This window comes from Typopeltis vanoorti, chromosome 13 (genome assembly GCF_054136105.1).
Source record: "Typopeltis vanoorti isolate ZY-2024b chromosome 13, IOZ_Tvanoo_1.0, whole genome shotgun sequence".
Lineage (NCBI taxonomy): Eukaryota > Metazoa > Arthropoda > Arachnida > Uropygi > Thelyphonidae > Typopeltis > Typopeltis vanoorti.
The window spans coordinates 32,595,082-32,620,701 of NC_143561.1; the positions used below are offsets into that span (position 1 = coordinate 32,595,082).

The window sequence follows — 25,620 nt, forward strand, 5'->3', positions numbered from 1 at the left end:
GCCTATTTTCATTGTCTTTGTCTTTTTATTGCTGACCTTCATACCATATCTATTACAACAGCTATTCAATTTAGTCAGAGCATCTTGCAGACTTGTAGCAGATTTATTTAGAAGTATAACATCATCCGCATAAAGCAAAGAGCTGACATTAACATCTCCAATTTTGATATCATGTTTAATACCACTTTCCTTCATAATGTGATCCATATAGATAATGAATAACAGAGAGGATAATGTACATCCTTGTCTCACACCAGATTTAACATTAAACCATCTTCCTGTACTTCCTTCAATTCTAACTGCTGACTTACAACTCAAATAAAGACGAAGTATTGCTTGATATAATGTCCCATTGACACCATATAACTGCAGCGTATTGAATAGCTTCTCTCTTGGCACCTTGTCATATGCCTTTTCCAGATCGACAAAACTTAAATACAGATCTTTGTTATATTCCCATGCTTTCTCGACTATTTGTCGTAAAGTGAAGATCTGATCCTGACAGCCTCTATTTGGCCTGAATCCAGCTTGTTCTTCACCAAGCTTTTCTTCCACAATTCTTCTCAACCGTTTCTCAAGTACACTTGCATAGATATTGCCAGGAACACTCAGTAGGGAAATACCTCTGTAATTCTCACATTCAGTTTTATTTCCCTTTTTATATATGGGTACTATGAGAGCTCTACTCAAATCATGGGAATTCGTCCCTCTTCTGAACTATGCTGTGCAGGCATTGTACCACCATACTTCAGCATTTCTGGTCGAATATCATCTACTCCTGCTGCCTTTCCACATTTCAAGCCTTCGATGGCTTTTTCTACTTCTAGTATGGATATGTAATCCTGACTGCATGCCTGGTCAGTGTTTTTTACCACTGTGCTGTCATCACTGCTTGATTCATTTAGAAGTTTTTCAAAGTAATTACTCCATACTTCAAGGATATCTTTTTCTCCCATTTTCATGTCACCTTTATCATCTCTAATTCCTTTTACAGCACTCTTTCCTCCATTCTTAAGCTTCTTCAACAACCTTCAGAATATTTTGCCACCTTCTTGATATTTATTTTCTATATTCTTGCCAAAGTCCTCCCATGACTTTTGTTTAGCTAGTTTTACACAGTGTTTAGCATTCTTGCATTTGTCTCTATATTTTCTAAGAGCACAAGCTGACTTATTTGACAGGAACTTTTGGTATGCTTTCTTCTTTTCCTTCACTGCCTCTTTAACTTCCTGTGTCCACCAGGGAGTTCTGATTTTTTTATCCTTACAGATAACCTCACCACATGCCTCTCTGGCAGAATCAATCAATCAATGTTTTCTTCAGAGTTTGCCACTGAATCTCCAAAGTTTGATTCCTGTTCTCAAACTCTTTCATTTTTTTTTTCAATAATCTTTGTGTATTTTAGCCTACAGTTAACATCTGAGAGCTGCTCAACTTTTATTCACTTTAAAACTTTCTTACATGTTATTCTTTTCAATATGAAATTCAATTTTATCCTGCTCAAGACTAAATAGTGATCACTTCCAATTTCAAATCCTCTGTACACTCTGGTGTCCTGCACCAGGGAGAAACATCACTATCAACAATAACATAGTCAATGAGACTTTTCTTATTCCTAGCCTCTTCTCTCCATGTGAATTTGTGCACATTTTTATGTTGGAACATGGTGTTAGTAATAACCAGTCCATGTCCTGAGCAGAAATCCAACAGATATTTGCCATTATTATTAGCTTTGCTCTTTTCTCCAAATTTTCCCAAAATATTTTTGTATGTCTCACAATCATTTCCTACTCTGCTATTTAGATCCCCAACAAGGACCAACTTTTCCTTTTTCATTGTGTCAGTTGCTTTTTCTAGAGCGTCAAAAAATTCCTCCACTTCTACCTTAGTAGAACCTTCTGTGGGACCATAGGCACAAATAAGTCTCATTGTCCAGTTCCCCATTCTCATATTTGCCCACATCACTCTACTTGAGACTGCCTGCCATTGAAGAAGAAGATTAGCCTCGTATTTAGTGTTGAATACTATGGCTACTCCTTCTTTTCTTTGATTATCATTGCCTAAATATAACATTTTGTATTTATTGCTCAGAAAGATCTCACCAGTTTTGGTCTTTTTTGTTTCAGTCACCCCTATTATGTCGATCTGGTACTTATCTAATTCCTCAGCTAGCTCCATTTTTTTGCCATTCAGGCTTCTTACGTTGATAGTACTGATCTTTAACTCTGGTGATGTTGAGTTGGGGTTTATTTTCAGATTTGTTCCAGTAGCTGACTTTTCGCCGTTCACCCTGGTTCCCTGGCGAAAACAACAGGGGCCTTGTTTAACCGGGCGACGCCCCAGCCGGCATGAAATTTTGTCATGTTGTACCATCATTCTATATTTTGGTTTAACCAATAAGAATACAATTTGGTCGGCTAAATCCCAAATTGCCAGCCCATCCTCATCCGTTCAGTATCCAAGTAGATACCCAACAGGGTGCGCCACGAGAAGGTGAGGATTGGACATTAGGTCAGAAGCCCTGGTCGGTTCTCCGCATTCCTTTAAAGGCTATGTGGAGGTCTCCTCTCAGTTATACAGCTTTGACCCTTAAGCACCCCCTCTTTACAAGTATGCTTGCATAAATCTTACCTGGAACACTTATTGGAAAAATTTCTCTGTAATTCTGACATTCAGCTTTATTCCCTTTTTTTTACAGATGGGAACTATGAGAGCTTTACTCCACGTTATCTGAAATTTGATCTTTTGATCAGGCCCTTTGAATTATGCAGTATAGCCACCTCAAAACTTTTATACCTTCATATTTAAGCATTTCTAGTTAAATATCATCTACTTCAGCTACCTTTTGATGTCTTCAAGTTTCTGATGATTTTTCCTTTCTCAATTATTGATATGTAAACTTGTTTACATTTCCTCTTGAAAATTTTCTACTGTTGTTCTGTCGCTGCTTGTTTCATTTAACAGTCTTTTAAAGTAATTACTTTAAAATTATCTAGGATATCCATATCTTCAGTTTTCATGTCACCATTATCATCTTTGATTCCTTTTACAGCACTCTCTCTCTCTCTTTTCCATTTCTAAGATGTTCCAATAGGCCCCAGAACATTTTGCTATCTTTCTAATATTTATTTTGTATATTCTTACCAGTCTTCCCATGACTTTTGTTTAGCTACTATTACACATAGCTTAGCCGCCTTACATTTTTTCCTGTATTCTGTATTCTTTCACTTCTTCTGTCCACCATGGTGTTTTTATTTTTCTATCCTTGCAGACAACTTCACCACATGCTTTCCTAACTGAATAAATCCATACTTTCTTCAGAGTTTGCCATTAAAACTCCAAGGTTTAGTTCTTGTTTTCAAACAGTTTCCTTTTTTCCTGAATAATGTTTGTATAGTTAAGTCTACAAGTCACATGTAAAGTTACTCGACTTTAATTCTTTTCTAAACTTTCTTGCATATTTTTCAATGTGATATTCATTTTTATCCTACTTAGCACTAAGTGATGGTCATTTCCAATTTCAAATCCTCTGTACACTCTTGTGTCCTGAGCAAACATGAAGATATATCGCTGAAACAATAAACAATGAATAACACAGTCAATGAGGTTTTTCTTATTTCTTGCATTTTCTCTCCACGTCATGTTGTGCATATCCTGATGTTTGAACATCCTGTTAATAATGAATGATCTATATCCTGCAGAAATTCAGCACATACCATTACTATTAGCTTTGCCCTTTTCTCTAAATTTTCCCTAAACATTCCTTATATACATGGTGACCAATATATACACAAACTTCTACCACCACCCAACACAAAAACTAGGTGTCGTTTATACTCTAAAAAAACAGGGCTTTGAAGATCTGCTTCAATGAACAAACACTGAAAGACGAATTTAAAGTTATCGGCAATACTTTTCTAAAAAATGGTTTCAGCCAAAACACTATTAACAAAATTCTCTACAAGACCTCAATAAAAAACAAAGATAAATCACACTACATAAAACTATAACCATTCCTTACATTAAAGGGACATCAGATAAAATAAACAGAATACTACAGAAATACAACCTGAAAACCACCTTTAAACCTCCTGCAAAATTAAAAAGCTTACTCAACTCATCCAAAGACCCACTCCCTCCACTGGCCAACCCTGGAGTATACCGTATTTACTGCACCTGTAATCTACCATATATATGGGAAACAGGACACACAATTCCTATCAGACAAAAGGAACATTAAAGACACATTAAATATAATAACTATGGTGAAGCTGGCCTTTCTGATCATGCGCTGAACACTTTACATAGAATTGACTGGAAAAGCACCAGTTGTTTACATCACACCAAAACATGGTATGAACACAAATTTAAGGAAGCCTGTGAGATTCTTATCAACCACTCCAATCTGAACAATAATGATGGTCTAAAAATCTCAAGCATATGGAAGGTACATATTCCACCCACAGAACCTTTCTCCCTAAGAGTTAACTATAAACAGGACTGAAGATAAATCCAGAATCCTAAATCTAATATAACAATTGTAATGTTGAAAATAGGACATCATTGTTACTGTAAGAAAACTATCTATAAGAAAGAATGTTTCTCTCATGTTATCTTAAATAGAATTTAGCTTTGATGTAGTTTCTAAATAATTAATTAATTTGTAATTTTCTCTGTATTTTTTTTTTTTTTTTCACTAGAGGTCATGCCAGTATAATGCCAGTTGAGATATAATGATTTGATCAAATATCAAATCATTATATCTCAACTTGTCCTTGTATATTTGTATATACTCCAGAAGGGGGTGCAATTCTAGCTCGCCTCCTCGTGGTGTACCCTGGGTCATGCTAAAGAGCTAGAGCGACTGGCAGCCAGACCTTTGTGCAATTGTGCAATCTTCTGACCATACTTACACATGGAAACTCAAAACCTCCACAACGGTTCTTCTTCGAACCAGCTGATAAGGAATATTGGACATAATATCCATATCTTCCAGTTAAATGTTGAGGGTACTAGCGCATCAAAATGTCAATGTCTTTCTAAACTTCTATGAGAAAAAAACGTTGATCTACTTCTCATTCAAGAATCACATATCGAAACTGAAGATCAAGTTAAATCTAGAGCAATAATCCCTGGCTACGACATTCTCGGGATTACTTACAGTCGTAGCTATGGCAACATAAGATATGTTCGAAATGGTATGGAGAATGCTGTGCTGATATCTTCTTCGACTGATGACGAAATCCATAAGATCGCTGTTAAAATAGCGGACATTACGATTGTGAATGTATATAAACCACCTGCCACTGTTTAGCCAAATGATGTTCTACAGACATACTCCCACCCAACGGTGTACTCTGGGGACTTCAACAGTCATCATACTTCTTGGAAATACGATCGGAATGATCAATATTGGTTTTTGATGCCAAGGAAAAAGGCACCTTTAAATCAAGTGCCAGGAATAAGGAATATAACCCAGATTTGACATTCGTCTCCACTGATAGAGAGAATCAGCCTCTACAGACTTTTAGACATATTCTTGAGGTTTTTCCAAATAGCCAGCACCGTCCCATCTTTATGGAATTAGGAGCCCAAATTCCAGTGATAACATTATTTCCTAGACTAAGATGGAATTTTCAAAAAGCCGACTGGGAAAACTTCCCTGCGGATCTAGACGCACGCCATAGAAGAATTCCCCCAACTTACAAAAACTATACACGGTTCACTGGAGTAGTTATGGCGGTGGCAAAAATACACATTCCTCGAGGCTACCGAAAACAATACGTGCCTGGATGGACCAATGAAAGTGAATCCCTGTATCGGGAATTCCTTGAAAGTAAGGATCCTGAGATAGAAGAAGAACTGCTCCATAGTCTCAATGCTGCTCGTAGGGAAAAGTGGATTCAAATAACTGAAAACATAGATTTCAAACACTCTAGTAGAAAAGCCTGGTCGCTACTTAAAAAGCGTGGTTCAAGCCCCTCTGTACCAAAGAAATCTTCTCTTGTCGATCCGAATCAGATAGCTGCTCATATTGTTTCGCTTTCTAGAGCTCCAATAGATAAAAAAACATACTAAAGAGGTAAAACAAACTAAAGACTATGAAGTCTGTAACTCAAAAGAATCATCAATTCTCTTTGCCTTTTTCCCATGAGGAAATATCCTCGGCGCTTCAAAATATCAAAATGGGGAAGGCTCCTGGATTTGACAATGTCCATAATGAATTCCTAATGCACTGTGGACCATATGCAAGATCGTGGCTGGCTAAGTTCTTTAATGATATACTTGAAAGTAGCTGCGTTCCTAAAGAATTTAAAAGGACAAAAATCATTGCTGTGTTAAAACCAGGTAAGCCAGCAGACAGAACTGAAAGCTATCGCCCCATAGCCCTTTTAAGTGCAACCTACAAATTGTTGGAGAGACTAATATTGAACAGGATCCGTGATAAAATTTTGGAACATGTTCCAATAGAACAAGCAGGGTTCAGAAGAGATCGCAGCTGCACAGATCAAGTTCTCAGCATAACAACCTACATTGACGCAGGATTTCAAAGAAGCCTGAAGACTACTGCAGTCTTTATTGATTTAACAGCAGCTTACGACACTGTTTGGAGGGAGGGACTCATATATAAATTTCTTAAGGTCATCCCATGTAAAATATTGGGTCGTCTCCTAAACAACTTACTGTGTGATTGATATTTCAGGGTAGTCACCGGAGAAAGCATCAGTAAACAGAGAGTGCTTAAGAATGGATTACCTCAGGGCTCAGTGCTCGCACCACTGCTTTTTAGCCTTTACATCGCAGATATTCCTGAAACAGCCAGCAGGAAGTTTGCTTATGCAGATGATCTAGCTTTGGCGATCAGCAACAAGTCTATAAAAAGAACTGAAAAAATATTGACAAATGATCTGTCGGCTTTATGGCAGTTCTATAAAAAATGGAGATTAACACCAAATTCTGGTAAAACCGAATGTTCTTGCTTTCACCTGAACGCCTTGTAAATCAAAAACCAGAGATATATGTTGATGGAATATTAATTTCGTTTAATTCGACACCTAAATATCTGGGAATAGCTCTGGATAGAACTCTGACATATAAACAGCATATGATTAATATCGCTGCTAAAGTTCGAACCAGAAATAACGTAGTTCAGAAGCTTTGTGGTACTATATGGGGCTCAAGTGCCACAGAGTTGTGGCACTATGGGTCTAGTTTACAGTGCAGCAAAGTATGGTGCTCCTGTCTAACTCAATAGTTACCATGTCGATAAACTAGATACTCAACTTAACTCCACTCTGCATTTAATAACAGGTTGCATTAGGAGTATACCCTTATGGCTCCCCACTTTGAGCCATATTGCTCCTCCAGAACTGTGACGACAGGAAGCCTTGCCTCGTGAATATAAAAAAATTTTAAATAACCAAAATCTCCCAATATACGAATTTATTCCAGATGCTTTATCCAATAGACTTAAATCCACAAGACCTGCCATAAAAACCACTGTAATCTTCTTAGCCAGAATGACAGTATGGTGAGTAGGTGGGATGTACTGTGATCCCAAGCAGTATCACCTGAAGTTCGCAATCACATAAACATCTTCCAAAAACCATCTGGATTTGACCTACCCAGGAATATATGGACGACGGCTAACAGGATTCGTACAGGCCATGGTGTATGTGGAGACTTACTTTCAAAGTAGGGTAAGATACCAAATCCCCACTGTCCCTGTGGAGCCAAGACCCAAACCATTTACCATATAGTACAGGAATGCAAGCTGACAGCATATCCAGGTGACTTTAAGGATATCTTTGGCCTATCCCCAGAGGCGACCAATTGGATCAAAAACCTAAATGTTAAAATATGACTAATCTTCTATCTGATGCTTGTCATAAATTTCATATTTGTATTTGCCTGAATATAGATTTTTTTTTTTTTTTATAAATCATATATGTGTATCTTATCTATACTCATGCATATTATATCTTATTGTCTTTTAACCATGTGTACAAGCCATACGATAAATAAATAAATACTCCAGAAGATGACCTTAATATGAAGGTCAAAACATCGGGAAATTAAAATAGTTATTTATAACACAGTTGTAAAGTCCATAATTTCTAAAATGAATGCTGATCACCATGAACACTAAAAGAAAGGATATACATGGTGGGATTCATTTACTACTTTGCTGTTTAGATCTCCAACAAGGACCACTCTTTTCATTTTCTTTATGTCAGATACCTGCTCTAATGGCTTGAAAAATTCTTCCACTTCTTCCTTAGAGGTGGGACGACTACAAATATGTTTCCTGTCTATTTCCAAATTTTGAAGTTTGCTCACATAACTCTGCTTGAAACTGTCTTCCAATTAAGAAGTTTAACTTCATATTTGGTGTCGAATGCTATTATTACTGCTTCCTCTCCTGGATTGTTATTGCCTGGGTATACCATCATATACTTATTATTTAGTAAGGCTTTATCTGTTTTATCTTCTTTGTCTCAGCAATGCCAATTATGTCCACATGATACTTTTCCAGTTCTTCTGCAAGTTACATTTTCTTTCCAATAGTACTCCTTATACTGATTGTTTCAATCTTCAGTTCTTTTGACACTGGAATTGTTTGTGTTCTTCTAGATGATGAGTTGGAATTTATTCCAGCAGCTGACTTTTCACTGTTCAACTTAGTTCCCTGATGAAAACAGAGAGGCCATGTTTAACCAGGTAATTGTCCCAGTCAGCTTGAAATCTCATCATGTTGTGCCATAATATGTATTTCTGGTTTAAGCCAACAAAGAATGTAAAAATCTCACATAAATATATATAGTTTTTATTATGTTCGTTTTTTACAAGTTATATGGTTGGTAAGAAATTTAATAAATTGTTATGTGATTTGTTATTCAGCATTGTAATTATATGCTTGGTATTATTGGAGCTGACATGTGGTTAAACAGTAGCAATATAAAATAATTTACTTATGGTTATAAATAAACTTACTTACTGTACATTTAATCCTTGGGAATAACACAGAAATGTTGAATGCATGTTATAAATTATGTAGCATTTGTATTACTGTGACATAAGCGATGTGATAATGTGATAACCACGCGTGATGTGAAGTTTTGCTTTGGATCTTGGAAACGGATGAGCATTAGTTGTTAATTTTTTTTTATAAGAGCTGTTGTTCAGTAAGAAAGAAAAAAAAAAAAAAAAGAGGCTAGCAGGAGAAATTTAAATGTACTATGCAGTTAAGTTCTAAAATGTCAGTAAAACGTTTTTATGGATTTAGAATTACTCTCCAAGGATAAGGAACTGTATAGCTAATAATTGAAGTACATTATACGAAAATATTAAATGCTGAATTAAAGGCAAGTGAGATATATTTCCAGGAGTAATTTGGAATCTGCAGTGAAAGTTCTAGAATTGGAATTGCATTTGGAACTGCTCAAGTAATATTCCTGTTGTTTGTGAGACTTTTTCTTTATGCTTACTTCAGATAGTCAAAAGACAGTTGCATTAAAGGAAATTTCTATATGGCCAAGTGAGATTACGTATGTTTAACTGAATGCCATTTTCAGTATGTTTGTAGAAATATTTTGTTTTCTTCAAATATTGAATAGAATATGAGAGAAATTTATTGAATATATATATATATATATATATAAGGTCATTTAATTATTTCTTGTAGTCAATATCTGTTGTACATAAATATATGATTAAAGTAAATAATTTAAATTTTTTTAAATTGAGCTTCATTATTTAGAACACAGCACACTGATCCTGAAGTCAATGTACTATCAAGGATACGAATCTGGAATATTCTAACCAACAAAAATAAAATTAAATATAATATTATTTGACTTCATGACTGTCTTTAAATTATTTATAAGTTAGACATAGGTGAGGAATAACATATGTGGAGCAGAACAAGCTCACACACTTATTAAAGTATAGCAATCACACAAATTAATATTAACAAATATTAATTTGTGTGATAATGCAAAGACTTCAATTGTTTAACAGAAAGTATAATTTGGTCATCCAAAATTGCCATCTTATCCTCGTTTGTTCAGTACCCAAGGTATACCTGCTAATGGGGGCACACTATGTAAAGATGAGGAGTGGACATTAGGTCAGAAGCTCTAGTCAGTTCTCTGTTTTCTTTAAAGGTAATGCAAATGTCTCCACCCAGTCATTTGGCATTGACCCTTAAGTAACCTTCCTTCCTGATATTTATCTTCTTTATTTTTGCCAAAGCTTTCCCGTGATTTGTTGTTTATCTATTTTTACACACTGTTTTGCATTCTGACATTTTGCTCTGCATACCTAATATGTAACCTTCAGGGTGTGTGTTGGGAGGGGATACAAAATATTACATCATTAACAACTTCCTGTGAACAATTTTCCTCCAAATTAATCTATTATCTCTCAGGAGTCCAATATCATCAAATCTCATATTTCAGTCTTCTATCACACCTCTTAATATATCAATCCACCTCAATCTTGGTCTTCCTCTGGATCTTTCTCATGCCATCCTGCCAAAGACGTTTTGCCAATCTATCCTCTCCCATTCTGTTTAAATGACCATACCACCTAAGATTAGCTCTGATCACATATTCCCGAATGCTAGCAATGCCAAATTCTTTCCTAACATGTTTCTGAATGCTAACAATGTCATGTTCTTTCCTAATATCCCCATATTTAATGTAGGGTCTTGGCTTCCCATTTTTGGGTTTCATAACTCACTACGAGGTGGGGTCGTTACCCCCATGCTCAACCATGTCTGTAAAGAGTTGTGTTCTTAAGATCGGTTTACCTGCTTTGCGGGAGGAAATAACCCAGATAAACTGGGGAGAAAAACTCTGCAGTCCAAGCCCAAGACTGGCTAACTTGGCTATGTCTGAGAAAGATCTTTAGCTCCTAACATCAGCAACGAGAATCGAACATGGGACACTCCTTTCCCAGGTATATGGTTGTGGAGCAAGTAACCACTCGGCTAACTGCGTGGACATCAAAGTGAATATTAGACCCAGCATTATTTCAAAGCTGAATGTTAGAATGAAAGTTTTGTAAGTAAGTTGACCAGAGAGCTTGCAGGAATACATTCCACAGCATCCCTGAGTTGCCTTTGTGTATACTACTTAAAAGACATAGGCATTGCCTAAGCATTATCTATACATTTGCCTTTTATTAGTCCACTTTGATAAGGTTTCACTGGTCTGACAGCTGTTTTGAACTGGTTGGTTCTCTTCAGAGACCAGGCAGAAACCGTTAGAGAGCAAAAACTCTCGTTCAGTACTAAGGAACTTGAAATGTCAGAGAAATGTATGCAAATGTTTTGTAAATATACAAAACAAATATATAGACACTTGGGCAGTGCCTATGTCTTTTAAGTAGTCCACACTAAGGCAACTTGAGGATGCTGTGGAATGTATTCCCGCAAGCTCTCTGGTCAACTTACAAAACTTTCAAAGTTTCTACATTCAGCTTTGAAATAATGCTGGATCTAATATCCATTTGTTTATGTAATTTTACATAGCTGAACTGAAGCCTTTTGGCTCTTTATTTTAGTAATTACTTTTATGCACTGATCAAAAGTTCGCTTGTGGAAAATACTTTTCTCTGACATTTCAAGTTCCTTAGTACTGAACAAGAGTTTCTGCTCTCTTATGGTTCTGCCTGGTCTTTGAAAAGAACCAACTAGTTCGAAACGGCTGTCAGGGCAGTGAAACCTTAATCAAAATGGACTAATAAAAGGCAAATATATAGACACTTGGGCAGTGATTATGTCTTTTAAGTAGCCCACGCTAGGGCAACTCGGGGATGCCGTGGAATGTATTCCCGCAAGCACTCTGGTCAACTTACGAAACTTTCATAGTTTCTATATTTGGCTTTGAAATAATGCTGGATCTAATATCCACTTTGCTTATATAAAGAATTAATGTTAATAAATCATTTGCAAGATGTTAGAATAATTTGTAACTTTAGTTTATGTTAAAGCCTTCGGCAATGTTTTTTAATTGCAGCAAAGAAAAATGTGCAGTTGACAATATACATAGTTCAAGTACTACTCAGGAAGCTAGGAAAAAATGCATTGTTCACAAAATACACAGTAGACGTACCTTATGTGGAATTTTCTCTTTCCAAAATTTAGCTACTGCATAGTCCTTTACATTCTTTACAGCTGGTATTGGGTGTTACATTTCGACCAATATCAGCATTTTGAAGCTGGTATGTGTATGTGCAGACTAAAGAAAAGATTGGAGAGTGAAAAGAAACATGATTGGGTAATATGGTAACAGGTAGCCATAACTGAAGGGAGAAAGAGTTGTAGGGACATATTCAGATATCTATAGATTTCTTTGAAAGTAATTTCTTTCCACTGGTGTATGACCATCAGAAGATAACCCAGAAGAAGGTCCAAAATGTTTTGTTGTGAAAACAATTTGGAGACCTATGGATTTATTTGAAAGAAGTTATTTCTTTCAAATGATGTACAACCACCAGAAGATAATTTAGAAGAATGCCTAGAATACTGTTTTTGATTTAAAGAAATATGCAGCGGCTAAACTTTGGAAAGAGAAAACTCTACACAAGGTAAGGCTACTGTGTATTTTGTTAAGGTTTTTGTCTTCATTCTATTCATTGATTCCTTTATAAAAGGAATTACAATTATTCTTTACTACATCACAAATCCACCATCCTCAGAATACCACTCATCTAAAACCTCCCTAAAAATTCTCAATGCCATCCAGAGGAGAGCCATTTAGCTCATAGATGAATCCTCCTTTACAAACTCACTTCAACCTCTAACTTACAGATGCAATGTTTCAGGTATGTATCTATTCTATAGGTACTTCCATGGCCAATGCTCTACTGAACTACAACTATCATTCCTCGCATTTGCTGTTTGGCCTGTTAATACAAGAATAGCCCAGTATCTCATTTATGTACAACTGCAAATGAACTGAACCTGTTCTCTTCTTCCTCCTTCATTACATCTACTTTGTCCTCAGGAACAGCGTTCCTTATGATATATTCCCAAACAATTACAACTCTTCAAGGAAAATGTCAATAAATTTCTTTCTCAATCCTCACTTTCACCTCACAAATGGCACCAATGTGCTTATGGGGTCTTGAATCTCTCAATGTGAGATCAATATAAAAAATAAAAGTAAAAAAAAAAAAAAGAAAAAGAAATTTATTTCATTTTCAATACTAAATAATGATCACTTCCTATTTCAAATCCTGTTTCTGTCCTGAACATTACAAGACACTGCTATCAACAATAAACAATAACATATTCAGTGAGACTTTTTTTTATATATCTTGTGTCTTCTCTCCATGTGCATTTGTGCTCAGGTTTATGTTGGGACATGGTATTAGTAATGACTAGTCCAGTCCTGAACAGACATTCAACTGAAGGTTGGATGTCTGTTCAGGAATGGACAAAAATTTCTATTGAAGGGTAACTGTACATAAGCTAATCATCAACTATGGCAATAATGGCTGGCCTGTAGCTATAGTGGCTGGTCTGTAAGGCAGTGAAAGGCTGTGGGGTGGAGTAACTACATCCTTCTCTGATCAGATGAAAGTGTGTTGATGTAGCCATGGTAACTGTGCTATAGAACAAATCTATATCACTTTCAATACAACAATGTCATATTGTAGGTACTAATGTAACAGGTTTTGAGAAAAATCATCTGTAAAAACTTAAGTGACATGCGTAGACTGCTGATCTTAATCAATTAAACAATTCTAGGATAAACTAAAACATCAAATGTAGTGTACAACACTGCATCCAACAGTACATGGGCTGATGGTCAGGTTGAAGGAAGAAATTCCAAAAACTTGACTCACTACAAAGGAAAAGCGTACATTGAGCAGTAGAAAGTTTTATCAGGGACAAAGGATCCCATGTTATTAGGTTTTTTGTGGGGGGGGGGGGGGGACAATTTAGATTTATTATTATGTATGTAACACCTCCAGGGAGTCCAAAGGCTCATCGAGGGAGGGGCACCTACTCTACAACTCTTTGTCTCCACCACTCCACCTTCATCATCTACCGCCGAACACCACCACTAGTATTTTCAGACATTTTTTGTGAAATATAGTGCTGTTCCAGTGCTCAACACAACACAGCATACATGAAAATAACACTAACTGACAATCAACTTTTTTTCTGTTTGTTAACACGTTCGCTGCCACACTCCTCAGGCATAGTTTGTTCCCGCACACCAATCCCTTTTTCCGTCTTCAACGTCACTACGAGTAATTTCGTAGCCGGCTTATCAGACAGAATTTTGTTTCACATGCCAACTAAGAGTAATCTCATATTGATGAGTCAATTGTGTTGTGGCACGATAGACTGGCATTTCAGCAATACATAAAAAACAAAAAAACATAAATATGGCGTGAAATTCTATGAACTATGCGAATCGAATGGATTGGTGATAAAAATAAAAATTTATACAGGAAAATCAGAATCCTCTTTAGCGAAAATGGGTCATGCATATGATATTGTATTCCACTTGATGGAAGAATATTTAGACAGGGGTTATGCATTGCATATGGACAATTTTTATAATTCTGTAGCTCTGACGGAATCGGTTACTGACAGAAAATTGTACGTGTGTGGAACGCTGATAAATAATAGGAAAAACAATCCATCAGATATTATTCAGAAGAAACTAAAGAAAGGGGAATTTGTCTGGCAAAGAAGAGGTCCTGTTGTAGTCAGCAGATGGAAGTATAAGAGGGAAGTTCTTTCCATTTCAAATATGCACAAATTTGAAATGGTTGAAACGCAAAATCGGAATGGTAAATTTCAATTAAAACCAAATATTGTTAGGGATTATAATTTGGGTATGTCAGGCACCAATCTTTCTGATCAAATGCTTTCTTACTATTCCACCTTATGAAAGACAATTAGATGGCCAAAGAAATTGGCAATACGTATTTTTGAGGTATACATTCAAAATGCGCATAAATTTTATAAACATGATTACTGGAAATGCAATGACTGCATTAAAATTTAGAGATCAATTTATCTCAGTTTTTGTTGGAATGGATGAGCTTACAGCATCAGAGAATATCAGGAGGAATCAGGATTTTCATTATTTGGAAATTTTACCACCAAGAGATAAAAAGAATCGCCTGACAAAGCCATGCCGTGTGTGTGTGTGTGTGTGTGTGTGTGTGTACATGAAACAAACGAACATGCAAAACACGTTATTATTGTCCTGTTTGCCAGGAAAAACCACCATTGTGCATGGAAAACTGTTTTAAAATGTACCATTCTTAATTTGAATAAATTGTTTTATTTTATTGATTGGTTATTTATATTGATTTTATTAGTTTTAAATTGATTTACAAATTACGTGTTATACTATGGATTAAGTTGCGCTTAGCATGGGAGGTTGGTAATTGACATACGAGTATATTCGTAGTTGGTTTCTGAGGTACATATATAATATACAATATTTTAGTTGAAATTATTTCCCTTCTACCAAGCCCCCAGATGTGCTCTCTGCTTTATTCAGAATCTAAGGGTCCAAATTAAGGTAAATATATTAAAGGTTAACTCATGTTTGACATAGGAGGTCGGTAAATCAACATACAAGTATACTCGTAGTTGGCAGCAAACATGTTAATAGTGTGTATGTGGGGGTGGGGATTAAAAATATAATTACACATTTATTAAACAACAGATATCAACTAAAAGAAATTAATCGAAACCCTTCTGGCTTTTGTTATTATACAACATGTTTCCATAATAAAATCATCACTGATTATACTTACACATTCACTAAGACCATCTGGTATAAACAAAGTTCCTGTTTTACTGACATCAAGTACTGGCCTTTCAGAATTACTAAAGATAAATAATTTACTGAAGAAATAATACATCAACATTATAAAACATATATATTCACAATATTTATGACTTTACAAATAACAATAAAACATATATTTAGTATACAAAATATCAAAATGTAAATAATATAATTTTATATAAAGGTAAATGTGCTTTAAAATAAATGCATATTTATTTCGCTGGTCAGGTTCATAGAATGGCTAACATACCTGCTCTCTGACCAACAAGACTTGGTTTCTCATCCTGATATGGAATGGATGTTTGTGATTGTTTTTAGGTGAGAAATGGATTACATCATCCAATGTGAGACTGCACTCCACTTACTGGATACATGAATGGCTTCATTTAAGTGGGGTGTTTGGTCTCTAGAAGGTTTCCAGATTATGTAAAATGGTGGTATTGGGTTCAAGGATATTTGGTGAACATCATCAATCCATAACACTACGGAAATATAAGTTTTTTTTTTTTTCGAATTTTTACTAATAATACTGAGTTAATTTATTGTATTTATTTGTTTTATAAAAGTGCATGATAGACTCAGTTATTTAGACTTAAGAGAATCGAGTCTATTTCTTTAAACTACGTACTGTCGGTATGACACCCATACATAGCAGAGCAATGGTTCTGCTATGCGTAGATGCCAAGAGTTATAGGAAGAAGTGAAAAAGAAGATTGAGAGGGTGAAGTTTATAAGTCTGCTTCACACTATAATAGAGGAAAACTGAGAAGGAGAGCAATGACAGCTAGTGGCAAGCTAAGTTTGTGTAATTTTGTCCAGTGTAAAATTTGTGAGTTGTATTCATCATGAAAGTTGAAAAATTTGTGAAAGGAGAGCAAAATTGAAGAGCGAGTGTGTAATAAATATTTTGAGTGAATGTGGAGTTATGTAAATTATGTAATAGTAGAATAGAGAGTATTGATAGAGGACTGCAAAACGTAAATACCGGTGATATTTACGTTTTGCAGTCCTGTGTCAATAGAAAAGTGTGGTGGCAAAAGTGCAAGAGAATGTAAAAGACCTGAATAAAGAAATGCATGCTTGCATGTAGTCCTTCACAGGACAAAGCATGAGATTGAAAGGCTGCAGAAACAGCAAGAGATCAGTTGAACTGAGAACAGAAAAAAGAGGTCTGAAGCAAAAAATAAATTCTAAGAATAAACAAGAGAAAGAGCATAAGTGGATATTCTTTATGGCAGGTCTATGATAAGAAGAGAACTTCACAAAAGAGCTACAAAATCTTGTTTCCCTGGTGTAAAAATTAATAACATTGGTCATGTTGTCAGATGTAGAAAGGGAAGGTGAAAGAATTGATTGTTTTGGCCAGAACCAATGACCTGACAAGTGAAAAGTTTGTATGAGGGAGGATGTGAAAGGGTTATATGCAGAAGTGAAAAAGAAGAGTGAGAGGGTGAAGTTTATAACTCTGCTTCACACTGATAGAGGCAAACTGAGAAGGAGGGCAATGACAAATAGCAAAACAATATGCAGATTGTTGCAGAAGGAATGATGTAGAGTTTGTGGACCTATTAGCCTGAGTGTGGAAGTACAAAGTCAGGAAAAGTAAAGAAATGAGTGCAGATGCAAGCAAGTGTGTGTGTGTGTGTGTGTGTGTGTGTGTGTGAAGGTACCAATGAAACGAATGAGTGTGTGAATGAATAAAAAAATGCAGAATCTAGTCTCTCAAGCAACAATATTCAAGGGGAGGTAGTCAGAATAGAAAGGTAGTTGGGAACCTAAGGGGATGCTACTACAGTTTCTAAACACTAATGCAAGAAACATCAGGACAAGAGCGAGGAGTTTTTGGCATTAGTTAGTGCAACCTTGCCAAAAGTTACAGGCATTAGTGAAACTTGCCTAACAGCAGATGACATAGTTACAGGAATAGAATGTGATGGATTTAGTATTTTCAGAGTGGAGAGAGTAGACAGGACAGGGGATGGAGTGTTGATGATAGCAGATGATTTGCAGCCAACAAGAGTCAGTGGGAAGTTGGCAGTTCTGTTAAGTCAAAATGATGTCAGATTTTTTTTTTTATCTGATCCATACACGAAAGGCCACAAGACCTACGGCACATTAGTACCATGTGTGAGCAAGAGGAATAGAAGAAAGGAGTCTGTTCACATTTTGCTTGAACAGCTGAGGGTTGTAATCTTTGGGGAAGGCAGAGTGGGTGAGACTGTTCCAAAGGACAGAAGCATGGAATAAAAGAGGAGGTAGTGAAGTTGGTTAGGTGAGTTTTGAGATGGACTGTAAAACTTTTTTTATTGATTTTTCAGGAGAGTGGAGAAATAATACTGACCAATTCAGCAGAGCAATATCCATATATGAAACTGAACATCGATGAGAGAGGGATTGAAGTGGGTCTGTGAGAAATGGATCATTAATTAGCTGAATTGCACTCTTCTGGATAGAACCCCAAATATGGGAGCAATATTCAATGGCTGGGCAGATTTGGGCTTTGAATAAAGTTAGCAGCTGTGAAGGTGTGAAGTAGTGTCTTGTGCAAAAAAGTATATCAAGATTTTGACGGCTGCAGAAGCTATAGTTGAAATATGGCTGTGCCAGGAAAGATCAGAGATGGAAGTCAGTCCAAGAAGAGAAATCTGATCGTGTTCGGATATCTCAGTATTATTGAAGATAAGGTGGAGGGATGCAAGGTCTTTCTTGTGAGAGATATGACAAAACTGAGTTTTGGTGGCATTGAAGTTTGCAAGTTTGTCTTTGCCCCACTGGGATATAGCTAGATCTGAGTTCAGGTCATGGAGGATCTTGAGGGTTCAATACTTAACACAACAAGGTTTGATGAATGAAAAGGAGTTCATTTATATACAGAAGGAAGAGAGTGAGTGAAAAAACAGAACCCTGGGTTACCCCTGCATTGGTGGAGAAATCATAGGATGTAAACAGTCTACCAAGACATGTAGTGAGCAACCAGTGAGAAAGTTGACAATCCGGTTGCAGAGTGAGGAAGGCTGACCATAGGATGGTAGTTTGGTAAGTGGGACTCAGTGCCAAACTCAATCAAATGCCTTTGAAATGTCGAGGGGGAACCACACGAGTCTCTCCAAATTACTCCATGGCATGTGTCCATAGCTGAGTGGTGAAAGCAAGAAGATCAGCTGTAGATTGCAAGTGGCGAAATCCATAACACCACAAGGTCATTGATTAGTTGGTATGTCTCTAGATGGTTCAAGAGTTGATTATTATCGACTTCTTCATAATTTCTAAGAGAACAGAAGTGAGAGCAATAGGACAGTAGTTCATTGGTTGACTTTTATCACCTTTTTTTGGGATTAGCTGCATGTGGACCTGTTTCCATGTTGTCAGGTAGATGCTAAATGAATAGGATAGATTGATACATTGAAAAGGTGATAGAGGATAGGTGTTAGTTCTGGGGAACAATTTTATAACACAGTAGTTTACCATCAGGACCAGGTGCCTTGTTTGTGTTCAGGTTATTAAGGATGATTTGGAGGTGACACGAAGAAAGTAGTTCTTTTTGAACTGGAGGGAACTTTGCCCCAGGTCATCAATGCAGGAATTAAAAGAGAAGAGTGATGCAAGTAAGTTGGCCTTGTCTTCAGGTGAGGTGACTATAGTACCATCTGGATGTGAGAGTGGTGAAAACCTGGGTGGGCAGAAGTTGCACCCAATGACCTTGGCAAGGGACCAAAAGGAACGACTGCCATTTGGGCAGGAGGTGAGTTTGTGGCATTTGGCCCTTTCAAAGTCTGACTTGAACTTGGTCATGATTCTTTTACAAATGGAGGTTTGGTCTTGAGCCAAATGTGGTAAGAAGAAGTGTTTTCTTCTGCAGCACTGGCACACTTTTTTGAGAACCAAGATGGCGACTGAGAATTTGGGGTGGAATAGGGGATGAAAGTTTCATTCCTGTGAGGATGATTTCTGTTATTCCGTCTGAGCAGGTGTTTGGATCAGAAGAACTGAAGCAGTAGTAATCAGACCATGGGAAGGAGGAATAGAAGTCATGGAAGTCCTCCCAGTTGGCACCCTTGTAGCACCAAAGGATACAGGACTGTAAACTGGTGGGTGAAGGTTGTTCTGTGGCAAAAGAGACATATGAGGTTGTGGTCCGAGTTTCCAAGAGGAGAACCGACAACCACAATATACCTGGGAGGGTTGCCTGTTAGGAAGAGGTCAAGCATATTGGCAAATTGGAGGGGATTGTTAGGTATTCTGGTAGGATGACTGATGATATGAGATAGATCACTGCTGATTTTGAAGACCTCAACATCCCTGCCTGCTTCGGTGAAACTGGTGATATCAGTTGTGGACATTGAAATCCCCAAGAAGGATGACCTCACTACTGGGGTAATTAGATTGCAGAAAGTCGAGCTTTAGAGAGAGAAAGTTGAAGAGGTCAGAGTGGCTGACGGAGTGTGGAGAGCAATAGAGGTAGCATATGAAAAGGGCAGGTTAATTTGGAATAGAAATTTGAAGCCAAAGCAGATCAAACACTTGGGATTCCAGGTTTGCTTTCTCTGGCATAGTATGTTGGTTCTGACAAATGCACAGTTGCCACCCCTGTGACAGAAAGATATGGCTGTGTGATGTGTAGTTTGGGCAGCTGAGGTGTACAGTGGCTGTTGAGTTGCCAGTTGGGGCTCTGAAAGGAATGGTAGTTCTGGTTTAGATGACTGTAGGTGGTGGTGGTGCACATAATTTATATTGCTCTTTAGGCCACTGATGTTGGTGACATGGATGTGGAAACTTTTTGTTTTTTTGGTAAAAATTAGTGTTGGTGGGTGGTTTGGTTGGATTTCTGTTATCTTTTATGATTTTTTGATTGGATTTTTGATTTTTTTTTAACTATTTTGTGTGGGAGAATTTTTCAGATCTGTAGTAAAAACACATGTATTTTGGTTGTGGTCCATTGTGTTTGGTTTGATGGTGCAGTGCATCAAATTCTCAGTTTACCAGTAGTTTTAAACCAGCTAGAAGGCAAGGCAGGGTGGGCACTGAGACAAGCACCCAACTGTGTTTTTATTTTATAAGTTTCATCTGTATTGTGTGCATGAAGTGTGAACTGATGTGTTTAGGACACCGACATAGACAAGTTTTAATATATAATTTTCTATAAATAATTTATAATTTTTTGTCCATATTTACAATGGGAAACAGTGTTGATGATCAACTGAATGTCTGTTTTCTGCTCGAGCTTTTTCAGATTCTATGATATTTTGTGTAAGATGTTTTGCGGAGGTAAGCCTAATCCTCCTCTTTCAAATTTAATGTTATATTTTTTATATAATGAAAACTGTGGTGAATTCATCACTAAAAACACACGTATAACCACACTAATAACCACAGTGATTAGTTTTAATACATATATATACATATACATACATATATATATATATATATATATATATACACATATACATACATATATATATATATATAAAGAGACTATTTTACACAATTTTGTATGACAATTTCCCATACTTTAGGAATAGTAAGAACGTTGCGGTTTAAATTTGGTCTGTGTAGTAGGGCTTCAGCACTTTCTTTATATAGACGTTCATGTTTAAATAAAGATCTATGTAAAAGTTTCAACTTTTCTCAATTTTGAACCAAACCAAAAATTTGGTTATGATATGTTTACGACATCTTTGCAATCTGGGATCATTCTGAACATGAATTACACCTGTTTCTAGCAAAATAAATCTTCTTCACCCTCGCATCAACTTTACGCTAGAAAAAGAATCTCCACAAGGAGATTATCCTTTCTAAATCCTTTCTGGATTTACATATTCAAAGAAAAGAAGATGGTTTCATCGCCACATAAGCCTACATTTTCAGGTCGCTACATTCACAATTCTTCCGCTCATCATCCATCTCAGAAATTTGGCATCATTAAATCACTAGTTACCAGAGCACATAAATTCTGCTCCTCCGAAGAATCTCTAAACCAAGAACTAGAAATAATCAAAAATACAGCCATACTTAATGGATATAATCTTAAAACAACTCAAAAAATCATCAGTTACTTCCCCACACACACCAACCTAGACAAGAAGAAGCCAATAGGATTCCCATACCTTATGTCAAAGGCATCTTCGAATGGCTTTCAAAAATTATGAAGAAATACAATTTGGCCACTACTTACAAACCCATCAACCAGATCTATAACTTGTTACCTTCTCCTAAGGACAAACTCTCACCTCTGATGTTACCTGGCGTTTATGAGATCCCATGTTCTTGCAAATTGTCTTACTTTGGATAGACAGGTAGATCTGTTCAGAAATGCATCTCGGAACATCAAGACAACATTCGTCTTTTCAAACCATAGAAATCTGGTCTCTCTCAACACAGAGTTGAAAACCCAAACCATGGGGTCAATTGGGAAAAGTCGAAACTTTTACATAGATCTTTATTTAAACATGAACGTCTATATAAAGAAAGTGCTGAAGCCCTACTACACAGACCAAATTTAAACTGCAACGACGTTCTTACCATTCCTAACGTATGGGAAATTGTCATACAAAATTGTGTAAAATAGTCTCTTTGTTTTGTTTTTTTTTCAGTTATTTTAATTTACTTCTATAACACCTTACTGCACGCATATTGAGATTCCATTGTAATCATGCACCCTAACTGTATGTTATTCCTAGTATTGATTGAATTACTGTGCTGATGATGTCCCAAGATACTTGGGACGAAATGTTTATGTATTAAGACTAATCACTGTGGTTATACGTGTGTTTTCAGTGATGTTATATTTACACCTTTGACTAATTCAAATATACCAATCAAATATAGTATTCACCTAAATTATTGTTTTCTAACATTCTTAAAACAAACACACTGTCACCCATGCTATGCAGATTTGGTTACAATTAATTGCATTGGACCAATTAAGATGAGCACTGATGTGCTATGCACACTTAAAACTTTCATACATCAATAAAAAAATGCAATTGTATGTCAAATCGATGTGCATTTTGAAGCGCAGGAGCATAAGCCATATGACAGAACACCCAACCAAAATGGGCATGCGATGACACTGCTTGAGAACCTATAATCCACAATAAAGATGAAGCAATGAAGATTGCTCTGCATCCAGTTCAGTAGAGGATAGAGTGTGAAGGAAATTCAAAGCTCTCTCTTGCACTTTTCTCTTAGTTGATACACTCTTGCACTTCTCTTAGGAATGTAAGTTTTCATCCCATTCTTAATTCAGGATCTGGGTTACGAGTGCGTTTTCAACAAAAGTGTACACACACTTTTTTTCTCTTCAAAACCTGAACCCATTACTAAGAGCCCATAGAGAAACACAGTCAATTGTTTGCTGAGCCTCCGCAGCTCAGTTGGTATAGACGAAGCCCACTGGTCGGAAAGGGTTCGATTCCCATCAGTGACACGAGGAACCTATATGTGGTCTCTTTTGCTGAAAAGTGAGTTAGCAGGTCCCAGGTCCTGCATCCCCCCCCAGAACAGGAAAACCAGCCCCATGAACATGCACAGATTACAGTCAGGAATACTTAGGAAATTGTCCCTGCAAGTCATAGGTCTGATTCATTTCATCAGTTATGCCAGTGCTGAGCACGGATAAAATAGGGGAGCTTGAGATGGTGCTGTACCTCCCCATAAAAGGGGCTCATGGCTGTTGTATCATCATGCAAAATAAATAAAAAACTGTTTGCTGAAGTTGTCTGTCAATTACTCTCATGTTATGAGAGTGAGAGTAAATTGTGAGGTCATCAAATATAAAACTTTGTATGTCTACAGTGGGAGGAAGCTGTTCAATGATCGAGTTAACGTTGATAGCAAAAAGTGTAACACTTAAGACAGAGTTGTGGAAAACACCCTGTTCTTGATAATATGGCTGAGGCAGCATACTTCTCACTCTGACTTGGAAAGTTTGCTTGGACAGAAAGTTTTAATAATAAGGTGTCCTCTGAGACCTAGGTTATAGAGGCCTTTTAATATGCCATATTTCCAGGTTGTGTCATAAGCTTTTTCCACATCAAAGAAAACTGAAACCAGGTGTTCTTGCTTCATTTATAAATAAATGCATCACTTATATCTACCTTTCATTTTCTGGATTTTATCCCATACAATTTTTGCACTGGTCATTTGATTAATTGATGAGGTAAACCGGATCCAAGACTGTTTTTGACTCTAATGTCTCACATAATGTGCTTTGGTCCAAGTGTGTTTAAAAGCTATTAAGTTGACGTAGTGGGTTATCTATGAAATATACTGAATGCTTAGTATTGATCTTTTTTAGCTGCCTGACATTCTGGATTTGACCAAGGCTCTGGATAGAGTCGAAATTGAGATGATGTTCTTGGAATGAAGACTGTTGCTGCCTGGACAATGCAGTCTGTTACATACTTTACTGCTTCACTGATAGGTGTTCGATTGACTGTATTAGTATTAAATTTTGCAAGATGGAAAAAAGTGTTCCAGTCAGCCTAGTCCATTTTCCATATAGGCATCCATGTAGGAGAACATGGTTCCTGTGAAAACTGTGCAAGGAACAGGAAAGCGATCGCTTCCATATATGTTTTCTTTGACATTCCGCATGAGCAGTAGAAGAATGGAAGGGGAGCATATTGTAGGAAGGATTGCAGAATATCAGCAGGTAGGCATATGGAAGAAAGTATTATTATTCTAAAGGGAGAGGTCATTTCTTATTGTCAGGGATTTGTTCAACGATACAACTTCATCTATTTGTGTTGCCACTATCCTACAGAATACTGTGACCATTAAAGTTGCCCATAAGAAGTGAGAGTTCAGGCAGTTATTATTATTATTATTCAGGCCTCCATAGAGTCAAAAGACTCATCGTGAGGGGGGGGGGGGATCCTTCCTAAGAAACACAAAGTCAATCAAGACCCATCGAGGGGAGATCCCCCCCCCCCCAAGAAACACAAAGTCATCATACCACTCCTTGAACTCATTGACCGTTCTCGCTCTCACCACTCCATCAGACAATGCATTCCATGGTTCAACCACCCTCCATACAAAGAAACCACTTTCACCCTCTTGCATACAGTTTCCTTTCGTAACTTCCAGGGATGGCCTCTTGTCATCACTCCCTCCCGCTGTTCAACCAAGCAAAAGAACTCCCCAGTGTCAACCCTGTAACCACCTCTCAACAGTTTAAAAGTCTCAATCATATCACCTCTCCTTCTTCTATCCACATAACTCTGCCGTCCACATTCCCTCAGCCGATGCTCATAACTATCATTGCACAGTCCTGAAACCATCTTCGTTATCTGCCTTTGTACCCTTTCCACAGTTAATTTATCCCCTTCAAATCCTGGGGACCAAATCTGAGAACAATAGTCCAAGTGTGGTCTGATCAGAGGCTTATACAACAGAATGATAACCATTTTATCTCTGCAGGTCATTGTCCTTCTCATTATTGCAGCAATCCTCTGTGTTACCTTCACTACCTTTGCAATATGTCCCCTAAATTTCAGGTTTCTATCAATCATCAACCCCAGATCTCATCCAGTTCCCAGATCTTCCTGCAGTTTAACTCCTCCCATTAGAGTATGCAGCATCCCATCGATGTGTCCCAAACCTCAAGACCTTACATTTTGCTGCATTAAACTGATACCCTCCATTCATTTGCCCATCTATCTAGCTTATTCAAATCCTCTTGCAGGGCTGCCGCATCTGCACTATTACAAATAATCCTTCCCAGCTTCTCATCATCTGCAAACAACTGAATATCCCCTTGCAATCCACTGACAATGTCATTGATATA

General features: G+C 37.0%; 1 protein-coding gene across 7 annotated transcripts in view; it reads right to left on the reverse strand.

The window, feature by feature from the left end:
• Window positions 1-25,620, reverse strand: part of LOC150100035 (putative ubiquitin carboxyl-terminal hydrolase MINDY-4) — a 376,809-nt gene that overhangs the window by 208,840 nt on the left and 142,349 nt on the right. For 5 of the 7 annotated variants that reach the window (XM_090402887.1, XM_090402893.1, XM_090402891.1 and 2 more), the window contains exon 10: window positions 15,799-15,889. In XM_090402887.1, coding sequence (XP_090259013.1) covers window positions 15,799-15,889 — 91 coding nt within the window. The remainder of the gene's footprint in view (window positions 1-15,798; window positions 15,890-25,620) is intronic. The other 2 variants (XM_090402889.1, XM_090402888.1) reach the window with 1 other exon arrangement.